We start from the raw sequence: 11,098 nt of genomic DNA, 5'->3' as shown, positions 1-11,098 counted from the left end.
ATCCTTTTTGCCTTTGGGGAATTAATGAATCCCGCGTTGCACCGCAGCCGTTATGGGGAGTTAGATTTCCTTCGGGTCACATAGTCTTATTACTCCGGATTCGCTAATCTTGATGTTTACTATTTAAAGCTACAGGTGCCGGGACGGACCCGAACCAACCTGGGAGTCCTAAATCCAGGTTTGTGTGTGCGTACTACTTTATGGGGACGGAATGGCTCTAAACCTCCGCCTTGTTGCTCCGCAGAGGCGAGACCAAACTCTGAAAAGAGGCTGAGGGGCGCTCAATCGAAGTAAGACCTAAGATGTGTCCTTCCCCTGCTGCGCCCGAACTCAAAGTTGCTCATGCGGGCAAGAATTCCACACACACACCCCACCCCGCCCATGACTGTACAAGCACTTTTTGGAGCCTTAACCCGCCTATCTGTTGCACATGGGAATGCTGTGGATATGGCAGGAAGACCACTTCCAATCGATTGTGCGGGCTGCGCTTTATACGAGCACTGCAAAACGCACCATTTGTCTACCCGGAAGCCGGTTGATCTCAGTGAGGTCTAGCTTCCTAGTAAAAACGTTTAAGATAGCAGCCTAAAGATTTGTGAGAGTAAATGCCTTTGAAATCGGTGAGACTTCCGTAAACACGTATAAGATCCGGTTACGCGAGTCATGTATGAAGAAGCTGTCCTTTTTTCGTACAGAAGGTACTTTGACTCGAGATGACTGATCTGCTGTAGTTACCTACCCATGCTTTGTTCCCTTGTTACTATTAACTCCGCAGGGACTTTCCAGGCAGGCTAAGCCTTGATGACTCTGAAAATAGGTTTGGGGGCTGAGTTCAGAGAGGAATGTCCATATTCAGTCATAAGAAAGTGAGGATTGTTGTTTGTTTGGCATCTCCTTGTATTGAAAGGCAGATGAGGCTGAATCCTGATACTATTCAAATTTTACAGGACACGGTTATGTTTCTGGGCATGTCTTTCCCTCAACACTGATTAACTAGAGCCCATTTTCAGATTAGGAGGCAAAATTCCTAGGTTGGAGATGAAGAGCAACACACTAGAGAAACTAATAATCCTTGTCTACAGAGTGTATGCACTGGGAGTTGGGGAGGGGACACACATCTCTCTGTCACACCTGTAAACTAATTTTCCCACACTGCAGCTCTGTGCCTCTCCAGACCATAATTTGTTCCTTGCTGTAGGAGGAGAAAATGGTGACCCATATTCCAGCTCCTCCTCTTCTCTCTCCTTCCAGTGTTTCTGCCTGGTATGTTGTGGGTGGAGCACTAGAGCCTTGTTTTCCTTCTGTCAAGTTCTGCGGTGCATCTGGAACAGGGTTCACCATGGCACGAGAAGACCCAGAGTCACTGCCCACCCTGAAGCTCCTTTTGGTTGGAGACAGCGCAGTGGGGAAATCCAGGTGCTTTGGGGGGTGGGGGCTTTCCATGGAGCTGGAAGAGGGCTGGGGATTCTGCTCCCAAGAGAGATACCTGCTTCCCAGGTATTTCTATGTTTGTAGCTCACCTCTTTTCTCCTTTGTTTCCTCCCACAGCCTCTTGCTGAGATTCACCGATGATCAGTTTGAACCTTACCGCAGTCCAACCATTGGTGAGCACTGCTGGCCGCTTCTTTCCTTTCAGCTTCCCTGACCACCTGTGTTGGCATCTCAGCTGTCCCAAACTCACACTGATGCCCCTCAGGCATGATTTGCATCAGGGGCATGGATGTTGTTTGTTACCAGAAGCTGCTTTTCTCTGCCCTGGAAATTGTGAGAAGGGTGCCTGTGAGCATGTGCAGAATGCCATTCCTTCACCACTGAGTACTAAGTTATATTATGGGGGAGGAATATGGCTTCCAGGCAAGCTGCTCATTTGGGAAATGTACCACTGGAGGACCCTGATTTAAAGTGTTTCTTTTTCTTTTTAAAATCTGTTTTACTATTCACACATATATCCTGGAACATAGGAAGCTGCCATATACTGAGTCAGGCCATTGGTCCATCTAGCTCAGTATTGTCTTCACAAACTGGCAGCGGCTTCTCCAAGGTTGCAGGCAGGAATCTCTCTCAGCCCTATCTTGGAGAAGCCAGGGAGGGAACTTGGAACCTTTTGCTCTTCCCAGAGTGGCTCTATTCCCTAAGGGGAATATCTTAAAGTGCTCACACTTCTAGTCTCCCATTCATATGCAACCAGGGTGGACCCTGCTTAGCTAAGGAGACAAGTCATGCTGCTTGCTACCACAAGACCAGTTCTGCTGTTTCTTTAAAGGTCAAGGTAAAGAGTGCCGTCATGTCAATTTTGACTCCTGGCGCCCACAGAGCCCTGTGGTTGTCTTTGGTAGAATACAGGAGGAGTTTGCCATTGCCTCTTCCTGTGCAGTATGAAATGATGCCTTTCAGCATCTTCCTATGTCACTGCTGCCCGATATAGTACCAGCGGGGATTTGAACCGGCAACCTTTTGCTTGTTCGTCAAGCATTTCCCCGCTGTGCCACTTAAGGTGGCTTTAGAACAGTTTAAATGGGACTCTACATGATCCAGGCTACAATTGGATCCACTCCTACTTAGCTTTAGTAACATTACAGCACCAAGAACTCCCAGGCCACTTAATCTGTGTTCGGACATAACTATAAGCAGGAGCAGGTTTTTCTGCTATAGTGTGAACTCTGCTTCCCTTTGCCTCTACCTCTGTAATGACACCTAGACTGGCAGCCCAGGACTGCTGCCTTGATCGTCTGTGGGGAGAGTGAGCTAAGCCCGCTCTCCCCGCAAACCTCCTTCCTGTGAGTCTCACTGATCGTGAAACTCGCCTCTGAGACTATTTCTTCCCCCTCCTCCACAACCACCCATGCTTCAAGCAGGATTTTAGTTTGTGTTTTTCAGGTACTTTGCTTGTTGATCTGTTTAAATGTCCCCTGCTAAGTAAGCAAAGAGACACCCTTCAAAGTGGTGATTCTCTTACATTTAGCCAGTGGAGGGCAACTGGCCCTGTTCAACAACAACAACAAATATTTATATACTGCTTTTCAACAAAAGCCTCAGAAGTGGTGTACATATTTATTTATTTATTTATTCAGTTTATGTATACCACCTGACTCCAAAGGCTCTAGGCCTTTGGAAACATAGAGAATGAATGAATGAATGAATGAATAAAGATGGCTCCCTATCCCCAAAGGGCTCACAATCTAAAAAGAAACATAAGATCGACACCAGCAACAGCCACTGGAGGGATGCTGTGCTGGGGATGGATAGGGCCGGGTACTCTCCCCCTGCTAAATAAAGAGAATCACCACGTTGAAAAGGTGCCTCTTTGCCCAGTTAGCAGGGGTTCAAGCCCAGCATTCCTCCAGTGGCTGTTGTTGCTGTCTCCCTTGCATTTCCTCTTAGACTGTGAGCCCTTTGGGGATGGAGATCTACTTCCTTCTTCTTGTATGTAAATCACTTTGAGAACTTTTTTCATCAAAAAGCAGTATATAAATAATAGCAGCAGCAACAGTAGGATGTTTGCTCTCTTTAAGTCTCTCTCTTTCTCTTTGTGTGTGTGTGTGTGTGTGTGTGTGTGTATGGGAGGGGTCGCTTCATGGCCAATCAGCATGGAGCCCTTCTCCAAAGTGGACGGCGGGGGGGGGGGGGGGGGGCGGGGAGCTGACTTTGTGACTGACACAATGACCAGTCAATCAGCACTTTGCAGATCTGGCCTCTGCTGAAAACTAAAAGACCAGGTTTCCACTGAGCATGGGTGTGAGTGTGGGTGTGTGCTCCAAATATCACCTCCTTCTGTATGAGCCTTGATTGAGGCCATAATCCGCTTTGGGGTTATTTTTAAGGAAAGGCGGTATATAAATTTAACAGTAAATAAATAATTGAATGCCTTGCTCTGTGCAGTCCTCAGATGTCAGTTGGGCGGCTCCTAAGAACAGGGCTCCCTTGGTGATGGCTCCTGAGCTGAGGTTTTAAAATAAGCACTCATTTGTGATGCCTGTTAGGATTGCCCACTCTCTTTTTTTTCCTGCCAGAGCTCTTGTGCCTTTAAACAGCTGTGTGTAAACAGCTGCATGTGCGTTCAACAGGAGCACTTCCCAGCATATAGAAGCAGTGCTCGAGAAAACTTAATCTTTTTTTGGGGGGGAGGGGGCGTTATTCCTGCCTGCAACAATTAGAGGTCCAGGAGCTCTGCCAGGGACTGGGTGAGGCTGCTCTGATTCTGTCTGCTTCTCTTTCCAGGTGTTGATTTTAAAGTGAAGAAGACAGTGGTTGGCGACCTTCCTGTGCAGCTAGCAATATGGGTAAACTATTTTTTCCCCCCTGCCATAAACTGGAAATGTCCATCTTTAGGAATTCTGGCTCTCTAAGCAAAACAGCAGCACCCGTGTAGGGAGAGAAAGCATATTTTATTTCTAGTGTGCTTAGCAATAATTCCTTCTGAAGGAATTTGGTGCAAGTGGATTTCCAGACGAAGGTTAATTCCACTTTCACCTTTTGATTCCCAGGTGGGGTGATCAGACACAACTCCACTCCATAGTTGTTGTGGATGATGAATAGCCCTTCAGTCTGTGAAAAAGCTGTGTGTTTTGACACGACTTCTTGCTGACTAACACAGGCAGGGAAAAATATTCTGCCGGGAGCTGCAGAGGTGTGGCTACCTTCTTGGGGGTTGGCTTTGGGCATGTTGGCTCCACCCTGCACACTCCACAACTCCCCACCTGAGCACACCTCTGCAGGCTTCTTTCTGTGACACACACAACACCCTTCTGGTCATTTAGCTCACTTACTGGTGTTTTCCCTCACATGCACCTGATCAGCACTCTTTAATTTTTTAAAAATGTGTCGTATATGCACTTTTTTGTGTTTCCACAGCCCTGGAGACTCACCAGCTATAACATATCTGGCTGGTTTTGTGGGGGGTAGATTGGGGGTTGCTTTAGCCCTTGGTTTCCCCCCGGGCATGTATGTCGCCTTTTCCTCTTAGTTACTTTTTCTTTAAATATTTTTATACAGCATTAGCACTTACTCGCTTTTGCAAGAAGCCTGCAAACCCACTTTTTTGCTCAACTTCTATAGCCACAACATCTCTGGGTGGCTTTCTTGGGGTGCGGGTTGCTGGCCTCTGGGTTATTCCCCAGGCAGGCATGCCTTGATTCCCCCCTCCCCTTTCCCCCTTTAAATATGTTTACACAGCATTAGCAGCTATTCTCTTTTGCACACGTCAGCAAACCTACCTCAGTTGCTTAGCTTCTACAGCTGTAACATCTCTTGTTGTTTTCTAGGGGTCTGGGGTGCAGCTGTTATACAGGAGCCTGGATATTTTGTTAACATTCCTCCTTAAGGGGCTTTCCAGACAATCCGTTTTGGAGTACAACACTTAATTTATTGTGTTCATGGCACTTTCCAGATTAAACCCTACAGCAGGCATAAAATGCTTCGGCTTGGCAGGATTATATTGAAAATGATCCCCAGAATCTCAAACTCTTACAATGGGAAAATACTGCTACATTTTTGCAATGCACATGGAACGTTGTAGCACTATAATGCAAAGATAAAATCCAAAAGAAGGCATCGGAAATGTGAACGGCAGTTTGATGTCAGCACAGGACTGCAGCATCACAACACATAGGAAGTATGGAAGCACACTTAGCAGATCCGTAGTGACACTGTTGTAGGGTTTAATCTGGAAAGCACCAGAAAGAAATCTGAAAATACTCCTGTTCAGGCAAATCACGTTCAAAACGTAAACAGGAGGAGCAGTCTTGCGGAAACTTAACAACCCGAAAAAACAGCAACTTTCTTATGCTGGATAAACAATGTCACAGCACTATATTGCAGCGATTAAATTCGAGACAAGGCATTGGAAATCTGAATGGCACCCTACTGACAGTGTAGGGACCGTGGTGTCACAACACAGGAAGTGTGGAAGCAAAGATATGACGTGGCCCCGTTGCAGGGTCTAATCTGGAATACGCCCAGGTCAGATGTGTTCTCTTGAGGTTGGATTTCTGTTGAAGGGATATTGTACTTTCTCAGCACAGGGTACTCAGTTTTGTGCCTGGGCATTTTTCACAAAGCAGGCTTTACCGTGTGTTCGAAGTGTCCCCCCCCCCCCGCCAAAAGGATACAAAAAGTGGATTTTTTAACCCTAGATATAAATCGGGCTCCACTCTAACGCGCAGTGAAAAACCCAAATCGAGTGTGAAGTGCTCCCCGATAGCTCACAGGGACTTTGGTGTAAATCTGGCCAATATGTGAACACCAGGGGCGTAACTATAATAGGGCAAGGGAGACAGTTGTCTGGGGGCCCACTGCCTTGGGGGCCCCCCAGAGGCACGTCTCATGACAGACTCCTCGAGCTGTGCACCCACCCAGGCTTCCTTCAGTTGTATTCATCCTCCCAAATTGATGTGGGTGTTAAGACCTGGAGCTGCCAGAACAGCATGTCTTTCTCTAGTACCATTAAATGACTTGCATCGTCCACAATTTACAAAACCTTAAAAAAAAATTAGGATGATGTGGCGCATAGGATATATATATTTATATAAAAAATTTTACTATGCTTTTTGTTACCACTATTCAACCTCATTTAAGATTTCTTTACTTCATGAGCTGAGCTTCATTGGGGGGAGGGGGATTTTAAAATCTTGCCTCTGGGCCCACCCCAACCTTGCTACGCCCCTGGTGAACACACACCCTCCATTCTACAGGAGATGCGAGCTAAAAGTCCAGTGTGAAAAACACCCTGGGGGAAATGCAGTTCTTCCCCAAAATAAGTGCTTGTGTTGCCTGCCTAGAACAAGTGGGTAGCTTTTGGTGGTCGTTTGTGGTGTGAATGATAATGAATTCCTCTCTCTTTCAACCCTTACCTTTGCTATTTTCATACATGTACAGGTGAAACTCGGAAAATTAGAATATCGTGCAAAAGTCCATTAATTTCAGTAATGCAAATTAAAAGGTGAAACTGATATATGAGACAGACGCATTACATGCAAAGCGAGATAAGTCAAGCCTTAATTTGTTATACATGTGATGATCATGGCGTACAGCTCATGAAAACCCCAAATCCACAATCTCAGAAAATCAGAATATTACATGGAACCAATAAGACAAGGATTGAAGAATAGAACAATATAGGACCTCTGAAAAGTATAAGCATGCATATGTATTCAGTACTTGGTTTGGGCCCCTTTTGCAGCAATTACTGCCTCAATGCGGCGTGGCATGGATGCTATCAGCCTGTGGCACTGATGAGGTATTATGGAAGACCAGGATGCTTCATTAGCGGCCTTCAGCTCTTCTGCATTGTTTGGTCTCATGTCTCTCATCCTTCTCTTGGCAATGCCCCATAGATTCTCTATGGGGTCAGGTCAGGAGAGTTTGCTGGCCAATCAAGCACAGTACACTGTATACTTTTCAGAGGTCCGATATTGTTCTATTCTTCAATCCTTGTCTTCTTGGTTCCATGTAATATTCTAATTTTCTGAGATTGTGGATTTGGGGTTTTCATGAGCTGTACGCCATGATCATCACATGTATAACAAATTAAGGCTTGACTTATCTCGCTTTGCATGTAATGCGTCTGTCTCATATATCAGTTTCACCTTTTAATTTGCATTACTGAAATTAATGGACTTTTGCATGATATTCTAATTTTCCGAGTTTCACCTGTATTATTATTATTATTACTGATTTTAATTAGTGCTTTAGGCTGGACCTCCCTTGCTGTCCTTCTCCAGGCTAAAAATTTTTAGTTGAAACACATTATTATGGATGTATGAAGCTGCCTTATACAGAGTCAGTCCCCTGGTCCATCTCGCTTGGTATTGTCTACATTTGATTGGCAGCAACTCTGCAGGGCGTCAGGCAGAGGTCTTTCCCAGCCCTTCCTGAAGGTGCCAGGAATTGAAGCAGGCACTCTGCCACTGAGCTGCAGCCCTTCCCTTCCTCTGGATAAGCCCTGAGTCCTCATCACCATCCATTCCGTGCATTGGCTCCTCCGTGTTTCACTTCTCTGCTGCCTGTCCCCCTACTGAAACTCAAGACAGTGTCCATCATGATTTCAGGCCATCTCCCCTCCAGGCACTAACCAGATCTGGGCTTGCTAGCTTCAACCAGGCTGCTGTATAATTTGCCTACTGACCACCCATGCCTTTTCCATGCTAGAGCCCCAGCGCTGGCACTCGAGTAATCCTTCCAGACCAGGACATCTGTAGAGAAGCCAAATGTGTCCTTGCAAACATTAACTTCTGCCACAGAGTTTTAAATGACCTTTTTGTTCTAAGAGGGTTTTAAATGACCTTTTTGTTCTGAGTATCCTTTCCTCCCCCTCCCCATTTTTTTCTTTTTGTAGGACACAGCAGGGCAGGAGCGGTTTCGAACACTAACTCCTAGCTATTATCGAGGTGCTCAAGGTGTGATTTTAGGTAGGTGGCAGACAGAGCCGGACTGTAATTAGCACAACTCTGAAGTCAAACCCCTTAAGGTGGAGGTAAGTGGAAGCACATTTTTCCTCTAAGAGTTGCAGGCAACAACGAAGTTAGGAGCATAGCCATTAATGTTGGGCCCTGCCACGCCACGAAGTTGGTGGCTGGTGGCTGTTGTTCTCCTGGTGGAGTAAGTATACTTCTTGAAAACGTTTCCAACATGAAAGCTGAAGGCCCTTCAGCTCGGTTTTTAAGTGGCTTCTATTTGACATTTGTTTCGGCAGAAAGCAAACCAGACTTTCAGGCTTCAGGGCCCTTTCCCTGCACGATCAGTCTGAACCCCCAGCTGAATTTTAACCTTGCTGCAGTATTCCCACAAGTCTCTGGGTTTTTAAAAAATAAAGTGTGTACATTCCAAAAGCGATTCAGTCCCATGAGGCTACGGAGTTGTATAGCTCAGCACTAATGGCAACCAATAGGAGCCGGTGACATTCACGCCACCCCACTCCATGCTGCATTTGCAACAGGTTATCCGGAGGAAGTACGTTTTCTCAGGTACAAAATCTAACACTCGGAATGCCTGGAGAGAATTAATCGCACCCTCATCAGAAGTGCAACTTGGAAGAAAGTTATGCAGACTCTGCACAATAACTAGGAAACAAATGCACAATCAATAAGTCCTGGAGAAAGGTCCTGCGGCACTTTGGGTAACATCCTGCTTCTGAAAGAATTTCAGAAGGAATCTGAATCGAGGAGCAAAAGACTTCCCAAGAGAGGTGCTCTTACCCCTGGACGTCAGGGCCGAAGTCCAGGGTCTCCACAGCCCCTGGGGGCCTCCAAATCCCCTTTAGTCTTTCTTGGGTGATGTGGTTGCCCAGTGAAGCATAATTATGCTTAATTTTATGGGGAGGGGGGCCTCCAAAGGCCTTTAGGTCCAGGCTCCAAAATTACCTAGGTGCACCTCTGCTTCCCAAGGCCCCGTGACAGCTCAAGATCTCTGTGTGCCTGAGGCAGGGTGCCAAATTCTGCCCCCCTTGAATGCACCCTCCCCTCCTCTTCTTCCCCCTACCTTTTAAAAAGCAGGGGGCAAAAGGGCGTCTTGTCCAAGGCAACCACCTCACCTCGCGTCATAGAAGCACCACCCCTGCCAAGGCCCCATCTTCTCCTGCTACACTTGGGGAATTCAAACTGGGTCTGATTATGTATTTTTACATTTTTATCCTGCTTTTCCTCTAAGGAGTCCAGAGAAGTGTACATGGTTATTTTTATCCTCACAACAACCCTGTGAGGTAGGTTAGGCTGAGAGAGAAGTGACTGGCCCAGAGTCACCCAGTGAGGTTTGTGGCTGAATGGGGATTTGAACTCGGGTCTCCCCAATCCTAGTCCAGCACTCTAACCACTACACTATGCTGGCAATGCAACATAGCAAAGTTCAGTGATTGCATGGCAAAGTTTTGGAATTTGGAGGCATTGCTGTTCCTCAGGTCAGAGATTTGGAGGCGTTCTCAGCTTACAACTGTCTACAGTTAAGTGCAAACAAAAACAGTGCAGAAGAAATTTCTGGTCCTGCTGGCTGTAGAGGCTCAAAAGTGTTCTAACCCATGAAAGAAGAGGGATTGGGGGGTGGAGTTGGACGGTTGTGGAGGAAGAAAAGCGGTGAAGCTAAGGCAGTTCATTGGAGGATTAGTTAAAGAAATTGATTGTCAGAGGAGGAGAGGGAGACAGGGGAGGGTCTTCTGGGGACAGCTTGAATAGTTAAATATATGGAGTCCTTGGTGTTGCTGAAAAGGGAGATAAAATGAGGAAACGGGGACTGACTCCTCTATAAAGCACAGCAGTACATAACCTCTGCACTCTATCTGAATGTTACAGGAGCGAGTCAGTCCCAAGGTTGTCCTCCTTCCCAGCATTCCTCTGTCTGAGAGTGTGGCTCTTTACAGTGTTCAAAAGGGAGCCAAAGGCAGCCCTGGGATCTTTATGGGACTCAGAGGGGAAAGGAGCAAGCATTGCATGCCCTTGTTTTTAAAATACATAGGAACCATTGCATTTATTGTATTTGTAAGACGCATTTTGTATTGTAAGATGGCATTTGTTGTATTTATGTTTACCTTTATATCCTGCTCTTCCGCCAAGGACCCCAGAGTGGTATACAGGGTTATCCAATGTGGAGGAGTAGTTAGAGTGTTCAACTGGGACCAGGGAGATCTGAGTTCAAATCCCCATTCAGCCATGAAACTCACTGAGGCGATCCACACGAACCGCAGAAGCCGGGCTAAGGGAGCCCAGCCTGGTTTCTGCTGCTCGTGTGCAGCAACAGGAGCCACACGGCTCCTGCCGGCAAGCCCGCCTAAATGCCCTCCCCCTTAAATGAGGTAAACAGAGCGCGCGCGCCGTTAACCCCGGGTTTTTTTGGTCGTGTGTCTGCCAGCCGCGGCAGACACACTCGGGGAGAGGGGAAGGGGGACCCCAGAGTGTACGGTGCATTACTGGGGCTCTGGAGGGTGGGGCGCCACGCCGTGGGGCAGTGCTTCCCTTCACCTGACCCCCGGAGCTGCCGGACGAGCCGCGGCCAGGCACATGAGCACCTGGGCAAAGCCGTCGCTTGTCTGGGCGGGCAATCCACCTGACCAGCAACAGGCCAGTGATCATCTGCAGGGAGAGTGGGCCAAATCTGCTCTCCTCCCCAACTCCCT

General features: G+C 47.0%; 1 protein-coding gene across 4 annotated transcripts in view; it reads left to right on the top strand.

Annotated features, from left to right (window-relative positions):
- The first annotated feature begins 38 nt into the window (after nucleotides 1-38).
- CFAP97D1 (CFAP97 domain containing 1) overlaps nucleotides 39-11,098 on the top strand; it is a 45,299-nt gene continuing 34,239 nt past the window's right edge. Inside the window, exons 1-5 of one of the 4 annotated variants that reach the window (XM_053265166.1) lie at nucleotides 39-178; nucleotides 1,252-1,416; nucleotides 1,549-1,604; nucleotides 4,219-4,280; nucleotides 8,333-8,405. In XM_053265166.1, the coding sequence (XP_053121141.1) occupies nucleotides 1,340-1,416; nucleotides 1,549-1,604; nucleotides 4,219-4,280; nucleotides 8,333-8,405 (268 nt within the window). In that variant the 5' untranslated portion in view covers nucleotides 39-178; nucleotides 1,252-1,339. Of the gene's footprint in view, nucleotides 179-273; nucleotides 699-1,251; nucleotides 1,417-1,548; nucleotides 1,605-4,218; nucleotides 4,281-8,332; nucleotides 8,406-11,098 lie in introns of those variants that run through there. The other 3 variants (XM_053265164.1, XM_053265168.1, XM_053265167.1) reach the window with 3 other exon arrangements.

This window comes from Hemicordylus capensis, chromosome 6, assembly GCF_027244095.1.
Source record: "Hemicordylus capensis ecotype Gifberg chromosome 6, rHemCap1.1.pri, whole genome shotgun sequence".
NCBI classification, from domain to species: Eukaryota; Metazoa; Chordata; class Lepidosauria; order Squamata; family Cordylidae; genus Hemicordylus; species Hemicordylus capensis.
The sequence above is the reverse complement of the archived record's forward strand: the minus strand, read 5'-3'. Positions and strand labels throughout refer to the sequence as shown.